The sequence below is a fragment of the Durio zibethinus genome, chromosome 26, assembly GCF_047325235.1.
Source record: "Durio zibethinus cultivar Kanyao isolate XHJ-2024 chromosome 26, ASM4732523v1, whole genome shotgun sequence".
Classification (NCBI taxonomy): Eukaryota; Viridiplantae; Streptophyta; class Magnoliopsida; order Malvales; family Malvaceae; genus Durio; species Durio zibethinus.
This window is the reverse complement of record NC_143187.1, coordinates 13826713-13844157: the sequence shown is the minus strand read 5'-3', so window position 1 is coordinate 13844157 and position 17445 is coordinate 13826713. Positions and strand designations below refer to the sequence as shown.

Sequence of the window (17445 nt, the reverse complement as noted above, 5' to 3'; positions counted from 1 at the left end):
TAGTATTTAATTTAAGTTAGTCAAGAACAAATATCATTAGTAAGAAAAAGTTAATTTTAAAAGAAATATCCAAAATTAAATAAAGTTATATACTTTTAATATTGATAATGAAAAAGAAAATCTTACATTTTCTACCTATAAAAATTATTTAACTCAATTATATAATATTATTTTCATTTGAAAAATGACAATATTATGTTTGTGTTTATTTGATATTTAAATTTTTGATGTATTTAATATTATAAGTTTTTGTTATATTTATGTTAATTTCTATTTAAACTTTTTATATATTTGATATTGTAAGAAATATTTCAAATTCTTTTATTAAAAGTCTGTTTTATTTTTAGAAACATTACTTTTATATTAAATAAAAAATTTTATACAAATATATTATATAATAAATTTGCCCCTACCGAAGAAAAATTCTAGATGCATCCTTGAAGACGTCATTTGGAGTGGGCAGAAAGGCAAGTCAGAAGTCGTATTTCAGTGGCCTTGGAAAGGAAGAATTTTCCTCCTACAAATTAAGTTATCCTTTTCATAAGCCAAAATCCCAAAAGAAGAATATACTCTTCCTGTCCAGGTGGGAATGGGATGACTCAGTTTTCTTCTTTCATCATCTAATCTTTTCTACGAAACTCATAACCGCATATGAGAAAATAAAAGAAAAAAAAAAGGAAAATATATATGCCTTTCCTTTCCTTTCCTTTCTTAAGTACTAATCTAATCTAATGTTATTTTCAATCACAAAGCAGCGCCCACTCCATTGAGCGACCAGGCAACCGACCAATGCATGTAGTGGACAGACAAAGCATATAAACCAAAACACACCATTCGTTTCACTGTAATGACTAACGTGCCCTACCTCCCCCTTCCACCCGTCTTTTTTTTTTTTTTTTTAGTTTTCCATAAAAAATTTAAGGAAAGGAGGATTCAAGAGTTAACTTTCAATTTCAACAATAAAAGCATTTATTAAAGATGTTCTAATTAAATGCCAAACTGTGAAACTTTAACCAACTGATTTTGAGTTTTTATGGGAGTTTGCACTGGATTGCCTTGGTAGGACTTGGGACCTGTACTCACACTTAAGCCTCAACTGTTTTTGAGATTTAAAGTTTAAAGCCTTTTGTCACTGGAGGAGGCTATAAATGTAATTAGAGAAATAGAAAGCCAAAATCAGAGTTAGTTGATTTAGGAAACGAGAAGAATCTCTCCAAGAAATATAAGACACAAGGAGAAAGCAAAGATTAAAAGCAACCTTCATTAACACCATCATCTCTTATACACATCATATTTCATAAATGATACATTTCCTAAGGAAGGGAGATAATCCATATATTGTTTATCCTTTAGCCAAGAAGGCAATGGATATCCAAAAAAAGCTGATCCAATACCGATATCAGTTCACCATAGCAATCCTTGTCTCGTTGATCATCGCCTATTTATCATATGTAGCCCCTCGTTTGCTCACGATTCTAACCTACTTTTGGCCTCTTTTCGCTTCTGCAACTGTATTCTTGGTGGCAATAATCGCTTTTGGCGGTCTTTCACAATTGCCAACAGAATCTCATGGTGAAAAGGCGGGTAAAAGACTGCTGGACTACGTTACAGCCTCGCCAGAGAATACAGATCAGGAGCCTCAGAAATTAATTGAGTGAACAAAGATAGGATCGGCCCTGGTTCTCGTTTGCATTGAGCATTGAGATAGAATTCCTTTAACTAGTTCACTGCATAGACAAAAGCTGTAATCTTCTCACTTCTCTTTCAAAAAGTCGCTGGAAATTGTATGTTCCGGAATAATGATGGTACATGCAGTTGGGTTCTCTGTATACGTGTTCTTTGGCACTTAGTTCTACCAACTTCTAATTTTCAATTAAATATAAAAAATAAAGTCTTCTACTCATCATTATTCCGATCTACTCTTTTCTTTTTTCTTAAAAAAAAATAATTCCAGTGACGTGGCAGGAAATTCGAGTGGTGATAGATTCTTCAATTAATTTGTTCATCCATGGAACTGTTTAATTTAGGAGTTGAATTTAATAGATCCCGTACGGTTGGAGTAGCATGTATTATGCGAAATGCAGTAATTAGTTCTTAGTCTAATGGTTAAGGAACTCTTAGGAGGGCATAGAGATTTTGATTTCGAATCAAAGCTTCTTTCCCTTCTCTCATAGCTATGCCCATCCTATGTACAAAAAAAAAAAAAAAAACCGTATATTTCAGTCATTCTGATTCCATTTCAGTTTGATGCAGGCCACTTCAAATTTGCATAACCTGTACACTTCCAATCCTTTCTTTAATCTCCTTTAACAGTTGACCTGCGTGCCTACACCTCTTTTTGCTTTTATCTATCTGCAAATGCAATTCCACCATTTGATGTAAAAGCTCCATGCTTAACTCCCGTTTGGCATTTGCACTGTTAATTAAGCAAGAAAATTGTTTTGACAAGGGTTTTTTTTTTAATGAATTAGCATACCCTTAAAATGGTTTAGGCTAAGTATAAAATTCATACCTATCAAAAGTATATTTGTTTATGTTTAATTCTCTCCCTCCCAAGGCAAACATAGATATCTGCACAATATTATTGAGATACAATTTCAACAAGTTAAAAATAAATAATTAAATTTATCAATTTGTTTGAGATGGGGAATTAATGAAGCAATTACTTAATATTAAATACAAATTTAAATATTGAGATATTCTTTCAACTAAAAATTTTGATTAAAAAAATAATGTTAATTAATAAAATAAGAAAGCATCTTAACTAAAATAAGTTGTTAATATCTTTTTGTTAGATTATTCAATCAAGAAGACAAGAAAGAAAATTTTATAGGTTGAGTATTTCAACCAATAAAAAATGCTTTGTAGGATAAGTTTTTCAACTAAAAAAGCTTAATGGCTTGAGCTTGCAACCAAGTAAGTTTCATGGATTGAGTTTCCAATCAATGAAACAAGCTTTATAGATTGAGTTTTCAACTATAAAAAAAAAAAAAAAAAAAAAAGTAAAGGCTGTTCACTTATGGCTCAACTTAAACCTAAAATTTTTTTAAGTATCCTAGTTTGTAGGTTGTCAAACCTGGAAGTTTAAAAGAATATCTTCCTTTGAATTTCTTAAGTTGTTAGACTTGATAATCTAAGCCTTTCTCAAATTAACAATATAGTAATATTAAAAGTCTTAGCCTTTAAGAAATTCTCAATTTTGATTAAGTTGTACAAGTAATAAGCTTCAAAGGCTCGTTTCTTCAATAGTTTAATCTTAGCCAAAGTTGAAAGTAAAAGTAAAAGGACATTTTCCGTGTCTTAGAAAGCATATTTCACAAAAAAAGGGCTAAGAATTCAGCATTGCAGGAGTTGTCCAAGGAAAGTTACGAATAATGTTATCCTCGGTGTTACAAGTTTAATGATCATACAGGGAATAAAAGAAAAGTTAGACTGAAACTGATGATTAATTTAGTTAGTTCATATAATTATTTTTTAAAAATGACAATTAATATGTCTTTCAATACCTCCACTCTTTTTTTTTTCTTATTTTTAAGCTGTAATCTCCTATATGCACAAAAGAAAAAAAAAATATCTAAGGCAACGCTTAGCTAACCAAAAAGCCAAGTTGAGTTTTTCAAGCATTAGCACTCATATTCTTAGTTGGATGTCAAAATAGTTAACACCTTTTCTTCTTCTTGTGTCACCTATCCAGTAAAAATTTTTCTTTCAAACTTTTTTATTTTTCAAATTTTAGAGATATCCATGAACACCCTAAATGAAAGGATGGATCCACCCGTGGGTTCCAGAAACTAGACATCAAGCATTTACATTCATTTACGCTTTTCAAGAATTTTTTTTAGTGTTCTTAGCTTTTGTTTAATTCTTAGTTTTCATAGTTACAACCTTCAAATTTGTTATTTCTCATCCATGCTATAGTTATCAGAGGTGAGAATCCTTGGGTCATTTGATCAAGATCAAATTGCTAAGCTTGTATCAAGAATTTATCTCAACAAATAGACAGTTAAAGTAAACTCATGCAGACAAATTTCCTGTTTACTACCAACATTTTTAATCTATTAGCTAGCTAGGTCACACAACGAGAGGCAATCTTCTTTGTATCCCAGGCCAACCTCCAACTTCATCTAGGAAGGAGATGTCGCTAAACTTGAATCCGAACAGGATAGATTCCTCAACTATATATATTGCTCCTTCCTAGATGAACTTTATCTAAAAGCAAATACAAATAGTCTATCCACAACTATCTATATTGCTCCTTAATATGTAGCTATAAAAGTGCATTTGCGATTGAAACAACTGTATCATGTTAAAGAATATTCCCTCTCTGTAGCTCGTGGAATCCTTGACCATTACGTCGATGGTTACTGCACTATCTAATTACTGAAGGGTTGAGTCATCGGTTTTATCAAATTGCTGCTCTAGATGATTAGGACGAAATCAGATCTGCTGCAGTCAAAGTTCCCGAGTGATCAACATCAAGCATTTTGAACCTCTCCATTAATAGCAAAATGTCTTCCTGGCCAATCTTTCCCATTTCCTTCAGCTGATATAAGATGAACTCTGATGCACTGTGGTAGAGGGAATTGACAAGAATAAGCATCGTATGAAAGTTGAGCCTAGCTTATTTCAGTCAAAAATAGAAAATGTAGTGTTTTAAAGCATACAAAAATCAATGTGTAGGATTAGAACTTTTATGATGCAAACCAGCATTACCTGACCACCTCATCATGATCCAGATCTGCTGCCTCAAGGTCTGATGATGTTAGTTTTCTAGTAAGAACCCATTTAACCAATGATTTTTGCCTTCTCTCAGTGTATAGCTCTGCTAGATAGAGAAAGAACTGAGCTAAGCAAACCGTACTGCCCAGTATCCAGAAAATAGCAAATAGGCGTCCCACTCCTGTTGAGAAGCTCTCATCCCCATAACCAAGGGTAGTGATTGTGGAACAAACAAAATAAAAGGCATCAATGAATTCCATTTCTTCAACCAGCAGTAAGAAGCTGATTCCCGCAATTATAAGCACCAAAAGTAGCAGTGAATTCATGAGAAATTTATATTTAACTTTGTTGGTTTCAACCTCCATAAGTATCTCAGCTTCATTAAACTTTTTATTCATATGCATGGCTTTAACAAAGAAAATTTCCTGCTTTTCAACAATGTAATCTGCTGCCTTACTTAGAATTAGACCAACAAGAGCCATGCCAGTGAAGACATAAATGCAGGCAAGTATCTTTGCTAACGAGCTATGGGGTACAAGGTCCCCGTATCCGACAGTGGTCATTGTCACAACACAGAAGTAAATTGCATCAAGAATCCCATTGGTTTTCTTACCATCAATCTGATTCCTGATGAGGAAGAACCAAAGGGTGCCTATACCTAGATAAGAAGTCAACAAAAATAGCACATACTTGAACCTAAACTCTTGTGCCACAAGTGCTGACTCAAGGTTTGCAAGAAACAGGACCCTCTGTTGCTCTTGAGAGCCATTCTCTGAAGGAGCCCTTAAGCGGGGCTGAGGCTTTCTTCTGTGATTGGCCTTTGTCTCATTGAGATTTAGTGAAGAATCATTCATAGGCGAAAGCAAAGACTGCCTAACATCTTCATGAGCCATCAGAATCTTAAGCAGAGTTGCATAGATCTCCACTTGTCCTGCAGAATGTAAATTGTGAAGAGTTAATTTGCACTAACAAGGAGGCAAATTGTGCCTGAACTTTGAATCAGTCATTAACTATAATATTTTAGCTAGTAGTTTTTATGCTATTAGATGGATAAATAATCACTTTCACTAACTGCTGAACAAAACCAAACTAAATGTCGAAAAAGTTAAGCTAGTTCCTACATGTTGCGGACAGCATTGCAAGATAAATTTTCAGCATTTGCCGCTTCAGACACTTGCTAAGAATCTATGCTACACAACTTGGCATTTTTATTTCTGCAGTCACATGTTCAACATGGAAGCTCTGAATTAACAAATTGAACAGAAATTTTGGATTCTGATACATCGACCAGTCTATTATGCAAGGCTGATAAAAAGCATGGTGAAGGATTCAATCAAGAATTCTAGTGAAAATTTACCAAAAAACAAAAGAATTCTAGTGAAAACAGCAAAAATATATATTATATACAAAATAAATTCCTATGCTTGGGATCTCTGGTCAATAAAGTGGTGCCATGCAAGGTAGATGAAAAGAAGTTAACCATGCCAATGAACATATAAAACCAAATAAAGGATGGTGAAAAATGAAGAATTCGTTTTTGGTACCTAATAAAGCTATAACTTGTACAGTTTGATTTTAAGAGGAAAAGGTGATGTTACAAGTTATAACATGGAAAAAGAAACCCATACAAGATCCAGAAAGATAGGAGCAGTATGAACAGTCTACGTTTAGAACAGGAGAAAAAACAGGAAAATGGTTCAAAGGGATTAGTTTCTCTTGGACTAAACTCTGATTTGATTGAATGGACAATAACAAAAGAGTTGGAATAAGTCAGAGTAGTGTTCCAAGAAGAATCTTAAAATTGTCATGACAATGAGCTACTATATTAAACTTTACAATTAATCTTTGTAAATAAAATTTATCCTACTCCTCCTAGGTTTTAGGGTTAGACAAAATTCATTAGTAAGTGTAAACATTCTATTTCGTCCGAGGCTTTAAATTGAATGATCAAAATATTTAGGTTGTTGAGGTTGGAGTCATTTGGATTATCGGACCTTTGAAATGTTTATTGAATTTTTTGGATTTCAAATGAATTTATCCAATTAGTATTTGAGTTTTAAAACCTAATGGATAGTTTTGATTGTGCATGGGCTACGAGCCTAGTATATGATTTAGCCGATTTTTATGTGTACTCGAGCTTTGGCCCAATAATAGGGTTACCAATGAGCTTTGTTTTATTTTATAAACACAAAAGAAAAAAAGAAAAGAAAAGGAAAGAAAATCAAATAAAAAAATTTCTTAGAAATCCCATGCAAGAATCATGAATTTGGTAATAATGGCATAATGGATTTTGAGATTTTTATTCTTAATTTGCATGAAATAGGAAAGTCATAGGAAATTGGATAATAATCAAATCACATAATATCAAAGCTGAATTGATTTTTTTCCCAGATTAAAGGAGTTGAGCCCTTTTTATATAAATGGGTTCTAACACAAACAGGGGAGGATACAAAAAAGGGTTCTTAACATTAAGAGGTTTTTTTGAATCAATTTGGTTTTCTAGATTTTTGTTTTTAAGTTTGATTTTATGGGATTTGATTCTTCATTCAGTTTATTTTTTTAGGATTATTTGGGAATTTCTAGGTAGAAGTTCAAGTTTTGGTGGCATTCTTGGATTTTCTAGAAAATAGTTTGGTTTTTTTTGGTGATAATCAAAGCTTTCGGCAATTGGAATGTGGAATTTTCCTCATTTTCTTAAAAACTCCGTCATGTTCAAGGTTTGTAAGTTTGGCTGATTGAAGTTATAGAGAGAGAAACAGAGAAAATCAATTTTAATGAGAGAACGAGAATCTAAAATTTGAAGGAAGAAAGGAAAAATTTAGGTTTTATAGCCTATCAAAATGCACCGTTTAACTTACCCAAGGGATCCGTGAGTTTTTTAAAGGGTGACCCAGTACCCACGTGACCCGTTCCTAACTCAAACCTTTTTTTTAGCTTAAGCTGAGCCATGATCCCAGACAAGTGCCAAGCTACCCAAGCATATCTATGCTTAGAACCTAGCCACGCTCCTCAACCTTCTAGCCAAGTCGATTACAAGTAATTTTATGTTTATTTTATTTACTTATTTTACTTATTTATTCATTTATTCATTATTTTTAATATACTTTTATAAAAAATTTTAAAAAAAAAGAAAAAAAAGCCTTACCAATATATTGGAAGGCAATCATTTTCAAAAATAGGATTTTACCAACATATTGAAAAACATTATAAATTTTTTTTATTTCAAAAAAAAAACCTTACTAACATATTAAGGGCCAATATTTTCTTTTTAAAATGGGGTTTTACCAACATATTGAAAAAACTTATAATATTTTTTTATTATTTCTTTAAAAAATCAAGTTTTAAAAAAATAATAAATAAAATAATAAAATAATATTTCTTGTATTTTCATAAAATTGCACTAACATATTGAAGGATAATTTTCAACAAAAATCTTACTACATATAGGAGAATATTTTTGACTATAAACCTAGTTTATAAAAATTTCCTTCTGTAAGTAAAATTAAATGAATCTGATGATAGGATCTCTTCAAAATGTGATAAATAATCTTCTTGAATATTATTGAGGTGAGAAAATATTCTTAAATTATTACCAACATATTGGAGTAATTTAAGGAGAATTTTCAACATTAAAATTATTTGGTAAGTTATAAATATATTTTAAGACTTGAATAACTTAAAATCAAATTGGTATCATTTTTTGGATATGTATTGTGAGGGTGCTATGATATTTCTCACGCATGACTATACTCTTAAACCTAAACTTTGGTTTCATAGACTAAAATTTACCATTTAAAAATATCTAAGTTAATCTTGGAACTCCTCTTTAAAGGAAACAAATTCAATCAGATGATCAATTACACCTAAACAAAAAAAAAAAGATTAATGGTAACCCCTAAAGTTTATGTTTAGTAGTAGGTCTACAGATCAATACGTTATGACAGTTTGGGACTCCACTAAGGACCAATAGTTAGGCTAGTAAATGATTTCTTGTTATCCAAGCCTAACTTAATAAATTTAAGAATTTGTCTCCTTGTTCGCATTTTATTTATTTATTTTCACTACAAGAAAATTACTCTATACTGACGCTTAAAAAACCATAAGTAAAACTTAAAAATCTATTGGTATAGCACAATAAGCCCTATACTAATGGTTAAAATATCTATTTCGATAAATTTATAACCGTCAATATATCCCTTATCAATATAGACCTATATAAACAATTTTTAAGCTATTAGAATATGTAACAGAGATATACTAACAGTTTTATTCCATCACTATATGTATAGTTGTTGGTATAGCAACTATTGTGCATTTTGCATTATACCTTTTACGGATGGTTATTCCTATTAGTATAGACTCGTAAGTTTTAATTTTTCAACTTATACCAATAATGTCTTTGTTAGTATATCTTTTACTAACGATCAATGCCCGTTAGTATAATCTTATGTGTTTTAACTTTTACCGATGGTCCATGAAGACTGTCGATATAGCCTGAATATTTCAATAATAAAATGTGTCGGTATAAATTTTAAGACATTGGTAAAAACTTTTTTTAATTATATTTTTAATTATTAATATTAATTTATTTATAATTATAATATGATATGGTTTCATATGAAGTAAAAAAAACATAAAAAAGTAAAAATATTTAATAACATTTGAAATAAAACAACAACCAAATTATTTTATAATCCACAAATTTAAAATAAGTCAAGAACTAACGTCATTGTACCAAATAAAAAAAAAGAACATTAATATCTATGATTAAATGTCTACAAATATGATGCTTGAAGTAAATAAATAACTCCCCAAAGTAAGATGATGCCATCCCAAGTTGGTCTAAATACTTGTTTAATTAGTAAAACCCAATAAAGAATTCTATGTCAAATTAAGCTTTTAATAGTCAATTAACATAGGAAATGTTCCCAAGGTCAAGTTAAGCATACTAGAAACTATAAACAAATGAATTGCTGACAAGATTTTATCCACTGTTATAGGTTCCCCCTACTTCACCAACCCAAGTAATTGTTGAAGTTGTTAAATTTTTCAAAATTGTTTGAAAGTCTCTAAAGGACTACTGCCTACCATTTAGATAAGATAGATCTAGGATTTTGTTCATAAGTTGATTATCATTACCTACGTATGGGGAAAATATGTAATTTAATAACTGAATTCTAGGAAATATTTTATAAACAATGCAATTTACTATTTTGTTGTACGTACACTAAAGTTGTAAATGTGTTAAGTCATTACTTATAGAGATTTGGGTGTTTTTAGTACAAATTATGTGAACCAGTTTATATCAAAGAATCCTCCTAATGCTATTATTATTAATGGTTGAACCTTAGATCCTCTATATATGTTTTGAACAATGTTTTAAAGATTGTTCACATTAGATCCATATTGATCTGTTGCAACTCTTGTTCCAATGCTAGAGCCACACAATTCATTTCTTGATCAGCTAGATTATTATTTAAGAAATTTCATTGTTTCAGATAACAAAAAATGTAGGAAAAGAATTTGCTAATGAAAAAATAAAGGCAATATTATCATTTTTTCCTACATATTAAACTGTATATTAAAGGAGAGATTTTACCAAGTTCCTAGCCATGAATGGTATAGCTCTAGTTGACAGTGTATGTAGTGAGCAATTCAACATTACTAAAATTTCAAGCTCCTATAGCAAAACCATCTAGACCTATAGTCCTCCCATTTAGTGTATTTAAGTCGAAAACGACTATAGCCCTATGTTAGAAGTAAAAAGGCATTGGATCCAGGTAAAAGGAAACTTTATCTGGTTGTTTAAATGTTAGAAAATAGACAAATTACAAAGTTCATGAAGATGGTAATAAAGTTTACTTACCTAGATATGAACGGTCTAATTACACTTTAATATGGCAATAATCTACCATCATTTACAAATTTCGATCAAATAGAGAAAATTTTATCAACCAATTATGAGAAAACATTAAAACGAAGATGCATTACAAACTTACCAAGAAAATAGGGATTCTGTTTTATTTGAAGTGAACCCTAAACATTCAATTGTCCTAAGCTATTACTTCTTCATAAAACATTCAATCATCAAAGCCAATGCTAGTAGAAGGACAAAAAAAATAGGCATTCTTGATGACAAAATTGAAATGAAAAAAATAAAAAATACCTTTGAGAAATGACAAAAGTCTTAATGCTTTAACTTTGATTCAGCTCTAAAACAAAATGGGTGCCGATGGATTTAAGTTTATAGAGTTGGTGAGAGATAGAAAGAGTTAATGGGAGGTGGAGATTAGGCTATGGGTACCATCAGCAGAAAGAGTTGGTGGGAGGTGGAGATTAAGTATACAGAGTTGGTGGGAGGTAGAGGTAAAGAAAATGATTTAATTTCATAACTCTAATTTTTTTCCCAAATAAAAGCTAATATTTTTTGAGCCTATACTGACGATTACATTAATAATCATTACTATATATCATATTTATACTAACGAATAGTCATATACAATCATAAAAAGTTTATTTATACTATCAGAAAAAATTTATTTACACTTTTAATTTTTATGAAGTGATTATTAAACACGTTTTTACTCAAAAACGCCTTGCATAATCTCTAAAAAAATTTTATTAGGGATTATTGAGGATGTTTTCTACCAAATATGCCTTTAATAATCTTTTATTTTTTATAAGAGGATTATTCAAGGCATTTTAGCTCAAAAAATACCTTTAATAATCTCTTACAAAAAATTGAATTGGACTATTGAAGACTTTTAGGCCAAAAATACCTTAAATAATCGCCCTTTAAATTTTTATAAGGAGATTATTCAAGATATTTTTGATCAAAAATGTCTTAAATAATCCATTTCAATTTTTATGAGATAATTATTCCAGGAATTTTTGTCAGGAAAATGCCTTAAATAATCTCTTACAAAAAATTGAATGGGGTTATTAAATGCATTTTTGGCTAAAAACACCTTAAATAATCTTTTTTAATTTTTGGATGAGATTATTGAAGGCGTTTTTGGTCAAAAATGCCTTCAATAATCCCTTCCCATTTTTTTGGGAATTATTCAAGATGTTTTTATGAAAAAATGCTTGAATAATCCCTTACAAAATATTCAATAGAATTATTGAAGGTGCTTCTAGTTAAAAAATGCATTGAATAATTCATGAATTATTGAAAGCATTTTTAACAAAAAAACTCCTTTAATAATCCACAAATTATTTATTTAAAGGAGATTATTGAAGGCATTTTCTGTAAAAAAAAAAAAAAACGTTTTAAATAATCCTAGCTTTTTTTTTGGATTATTCAAGGCATTTTTATCCAAAAAATGCCTTGAATATTTTTTTTAAAAAATGAAGACATTTTTTTGGTAAAACACCTTGTGATTATTTTTAAAATTCATTCATCTTTTTTGAACTTTGGAATCTTAAACTGCTAATACTGTGAACAATAAATATTATTTTATAAAAAAAACTTTTACAAATAACATAGAAAAATATTTTTATGAATATAAATACTACTATATAAATTATTTATAATTTGACTTTTGATCTAGAATGATTTTAAAATTTTATGAAACCATATTAAAATTGAAATATTAATTGAAACCAAATCAATATAATATTTAAATTTAAAAAAATTTTAGTCTAATATTTAATTATAAATTTATTAATTAATATAATACTTATAAATTTTATTTAAAACTTATTATCATTTAAAATTAATTAAGTTACAAATTTTATTTATTAATAATTATAGTTTTTATCAAATTATAGTTTTTGAAAATTTTTATTAGAGGGAAATATTATGAATTAATATTTTTTTTTAAAAAAAATAGGTATAAATATTTTTTTGAGCTTATACTGATGTTTATTATAATCGTTAGTATGTAACATATTTATACTAACAGATATTTATATACCGTCAAAAAAAATTTACCTATACCGATGGTTATACAAAATGTTGGTATAGACACTGTCTATACTGACAGCAAAAAAAATTTGTTGGTATAAATAATTTTTACTTACAAAATTTGATCATTAGTATAGATAAGTATCTGTATATAGCATACTTATACTAACGAATAGTTATATACAATTAGAAAAAATTTATTTATATCGACGATTATATAAAGTGTTGGTAAAGGTATGATATATTCTGACGGTATTAAAAAATCATCAATATAAATTTTTTTTACTGACGCAATTTGACCATCAATATAACCAAGCATTAGTATATGAAAAACTTCTTGTAGTATTTGTTCATATCTATAATTCATTTGTACATGTATAACATGAGCTCTACACTAGAGTTCTGTCACTTAAGAAGAAGTAAAATATTTATGCCTTCGTGAGATTTCATGTCTTTACATGGGCTAACGAAACATTCCCACTCAAATTGAACCTTTTTTGCTTGTAGCCTATAATAAGTGAGGATTAGGATGCCTTACTAATCTGTGATGAACAATTATGTGAGAAATAATTTAAGAATCTTTAGAAATAGTTCAGACTACATATAGTTAACCTTATAAGCTTAATCTATAGGTAGAGCCATGTTTCCTTAACCTTTTAGAGTTAACCTTGAATTAGTATCATATTGTCGTATTTATTTTGTTAATATACTTTAGTTTCTGTATATTGAAATAATTAACTAATTTCTTGGATTGTTTTGTTCCTTGTCTTGCATATTCATAAAACATTCATACATATTGCATAACACACTTGCCCCATGGATATTTTCAACAAAAGTTTTCATGGAATCCATTGAATGTCTAGAATGCACATCATCTATGTTCTTTGAGTGTGAGTCACTTAATGATGCGAAGGTAGAGTCAGAAAAAAGGTAACAAAAGGAAAGTGATTGTTTACCTTTAGATTATATTTCCACCTTACCTAAAAAAGTTCATTTGTTCCTCAAACAAAATGATTTAAAAGACTTGCCAAATATATGGAACAGTATAAGTTAGTCCAATAGTCAACCTTTTGTGAGAAGTATGGTTATATTGCACATCTCTTTTCAGTGGTAGTTGAAAATCCCTTATTAAAACAGTGGTGCAATTTTAGGATCCTTCATATAGATGCTTCATATTTAATAAGGTTGACATGACATTGACTATAGAGCAATACTCTACATTGATGGGTTTGCATCTCCAATCACTAGATAAGATATATGATAAAAGGCAAAAACCAATATTTCATAAAAAACTAGTAGATTTTATAGGAGTAAAAAAGAAAGATGTGAATATTTAGGTTCAAGAAAGAAATGACCATATTTGTTTGCCTTGGGAGTTATTTTAATGACTTTATCATAAAACATTTAAATAATGATTGGGGGCTAGATATATTTACCATGGCTATATATGGCATGGTAATCTTTCCCAGGATTTTAGGTCATATTAAGATAGAAGTGACTGATTTCTTTAGCATGTGAAAAAAGGTTGCAACCCTTTTCTTACAATCTTGGCCAAAATAATTAGATCTTTGAGCCATTGTAATCAAAAAGGAAAATGGCGTTTCATTGGGTGCATGCCATTATTATATATATGGATGAAAAGTCATTTTGAGTGTAAAAAGAATGCATTTTCCAAAATTTACTTCTGCAATCGAGCTCTAATTAAAGAATTTTGTGAGAATGAATGGCCAAAGCCCAAACCTAATGAGGACTGGATGGCCCTACTACAAGGTATTACTTGTACCTAGGTGAAATGGTTGTTTCATGGATGAATCATGAATCGATATTATACAGTGTGAAGATGAGACAGAGATTCCATTTCTAAGTTTATGGGGAGTAAAAAGTTATGCATCATTTATGGCTTAAAGATAGTTTGGGGCTAAATAGTTCGTTCCCTTGATTCACAAACTCACTAAATCAGATTTTCTATATAGTGAGCCAAAAATGCTATAAAAAGTGGGTAATATAATTAAGCCATGGAAAAAGCCCAAGAAAGTGAGTCATGGGTTGTTTACTGATAAAGTCACTTATAGGTATTTGGTATGGAAAGCTAAGAGGAGCAAAGAGGTTATGTTTACACTCAAAGATCATTACCTGCTAGTGAATTAGAAGTTGGAAGAGATACCCTCAGAGTTAGAATTTGCAAGAAAAGAATTTAAAGTTGAAAAAGATAAGATGAAGCAAGAGATTAAAAGGCTTTAAGAAGAGATGAAGCAATAGAAAAATAAGGTAGTAAAGTTAGAAGTTAGAGTCCATAAGATTTGTAAGGAGTGTGATACGGTAGTTAAAGATTTGGCCAAACTTCATCAACAACACAAGGAGTTAAAAGCTAAGAGCAAAGCTTAAAAGATTGTTAGGGAGCATGATAATGCCCTCAAAAAGTTGATGGAACTGTATCAAAAACATAAAATATTACGTATTTAGGTAAAGGCTAAAGAAATAAATATTATTGATTTGACTTGTAAGAATGAATAGTTGAAGAAAGAATGTTCCCAAATGAAAGATGATTGTGTTGAAGCTTAAAAGAAGAATGATGTGCTTAGAGGGTATATTTAGACATTGAAGCAAAAGTTAAATGAACAAAGGGATCACATTATGGCACTCACAAAAGAGCATAGGGAGTTATCTTACAAAACATGGTTTGGTAAAAGAGAAAGTTTGGAAAGGCAAAAGTACAAAGAGCATCTTGCAACCTAGATAAGAAAGTTAGTGATCAAGGTAGGAGAAATTGTTGAAAAGGCTGAGGCATTAAGAATAGTAGTTACACTAGCAGGAGAACATGGACAACTTCTGTTGAACTTCATTAAAGAGGCTAAGGATCAATACAAGCAGATTAAACATTTTTACAAATGAAGAAAATAGACTTAGTGTAAGACAGACTTTGTCAGAATAAATGAAAGTTCACTTTTGTTGAAAATATTTAAAGGGGCAAATATTTTCTTTATCTATTTTTCATGCATTGCATTGCATTCATTCATAATTAAAATCTTAATCATGTTAGTTCATAATAAGACCATTAATTTAAGGTTGTGGTACACAAAGTTTAAGGATAACTCAACACCAGTACAACATTCGGGCTTAAGCTAGAAGAATAAAACAAGATAATACGAGCTGTGTTGAGAAATTAGAAAGAGCTCAAAAAGAAATCAAGGGAGAACTAAGCAAAATCTTTGAAGTTTTGGGTAAGCTGAATAAGAAAAAAATAGTAAAGAAAAATGTTTTACATGAAGTTACTGATCCACTATATCTTCTGGGTTGTAGCTCGTATCAGGCCTAATCTACTCAAAGCTTTCCACCATAATAGTTTACATTTTTAAGCTATACTTATTCGGGAATGTCATTTGCGTCAAGCCAATAGAATGTTCAAAACTACATCAATCTTGTCTTTACTAAAAAAACAATTGAACTGGTCCAAGTTCTTAATTTGGAGATTCAAAAAAGAAATTAAATTGAAGGTGGCGAGTTTTTGGAGGATTCCAAAGCTGATTACATGATGAACATACTCAAAGAGAGATTGCGAGTAGTGAAAAGTATTGATTTTTATGGTTTCATGGATGCCATTAGGTTTTGTCTAGTACCAAATATGGTTATACCTTTAAAGTTTAAGGTACCAAAATTTAAAAAATATGACAATACAAAATGTCCCATCACGTATGTTACAATATACTGTCATAAGATGGTAGCTTACGCTAACAATAAAAAATTACTCATATATGTGTTTTAAGACAGTTTAACTAGTTCTATTGCAAGGTGTTATATCTAGTTAGACAAGACCCACACCTGATCATAAAAGGATTTGACTTGCTCTTTCATCAACCAATATCGCCATATCATATATATCGCTCATAATCACCTTTTTTTGTAAAGTATGGAAAAAAGTGATTAAGTCATTTAAGGAATATGCTAAAAACTAGCGGGACATAACTGCTTAAGTTTAACCACCATTGACAAAAAAAGAGACAACAATTTTGTTTGTAAATATTTTAAAGTCACCATATTATAAAAAGATGATAAATAACGCGACTAAAAATTTTACTAATATGGGGATTTAGCTCGAGATCATTGAAAATGCCATTAAGATTATTAAACTTGAGAAAGGAAAATCCTCAGCAGCTAAGAGAATGCCCAAGAAAAAAAAAGTGGAGCTCAAGCTGTAAGTTTCGAAGGGTAGCAATTTAGGAACTACACTGCTTACCTATAACCTATTTACCCCACAAACTACCCCATCATAGACAAGGTCTCAACTTTCCCATACTAATCAATTTCACAGTCTGCTTATCCACCCACATATCAACCATCATTCAGACTACCTACCAATATGTACCACCCTAATAACCTTTATACTACAAGGCCTTTTATACACTCATCCAACCAATAAGTGGTCTAAGAGAACTACAAAATAATCGAGAGAAGTTTACCTTTGATCTCATTCTTATGACTTATATGAAGTTGTACCAAGAACTCTATAATAATCATTTGATTGCTTTTCTCCATATAAAACTACTCGAGCCCTCTTATCTTAAGTGGTATGATCCCATTACTCATTATGATAACCATTATGAAATCGTGGGTCATACCACTAAAAATTGCACTGTTCTGAAGTATAAGGTGTAAAATCTAATCAAATATGGGTTGTTTAATTTTGCTACCAGTAGAAAAATAATCCATAATGCCAGTGGTAACCTTTTACTCAATCATACAATAAATACTTTGAATAAAAATAGGGGACCTATGAAGAAGAAGGCAGAGAAGATCAAGATTCCATTCGGCCATTTGTA

At 30.2% G+C, this 17445-nt stretch overlaps 2 protein-coding genes across 2 annotated transcripts; one reads left to right on the top strand and one right to left on the bottom strand.

The window, feature by feature from the left end:
• Positions 1 to 1227: 1227 nt before the first annotated feature.
• LOC149511369 (uncharacterized) lies at positions 1228 to 1829 on the top strand. The gene has a single exon (XM_089755628.1). It carries the CDS (start codon positions 1302 to 1304, stop codon positions 1656 to 1658), a length of 357 nt encoding a protein of 118 aa, XP_089611754.1. The 5' UTR covers positions 1228 to 1301; the 3' UTR covers positions 1659 to 1829.
• Positions 1830 to 3532: 1703 nt separating this feature from the next.
• LOC111274293 (two pore potassium channel a-like) lies at positions 3533 to 5903 on the bottom strand. Its single transcript, XM_022858885.2, has 2 exons — positions 4714 to 5903; positions 3533 to 4568 (listed from the first exon to the last, which is right to left on the bottom strand). The coding sequence occupies exons 1-2, from the start codon at positions 5610 to 5612 to the stop codon at positions 4427 to 4429; spliced, it is 1041 nt and encodes a 346-aa protein (XP_022714620.2). The 5' UTR covers positions 5613 to 5903; the 3' UTR covers positions 3533 to 4426.
• Between the last annotated feature and the right edge of the window lie 11542 nt (positions 5904 to 17445).

Bases quoted from the DNA above. Each gene is read 5' to 3' on its own strand.
- LOC149511369 (XM_089755628.1), top strand. From the start codon at position 1,302: ATGATACATTTCCTAAGGAAGGGAGATAATCCATATATTGTTTATCCT.
- LOC111274293 (XM_022858885.2), bottom strand. From the start codon at position 5,612: ATGGCTCATGAAGATGTTAGGCAGTCTTTGCTTTCGCCTATGAATGAT. The intron at 4,569-4,713 runs GTAATGCTGGTT...CCTCTACCACAG, and splicing joins GATCATGATGAGGTGGTCAG to TGCATCAGAGTTCATCTTAT.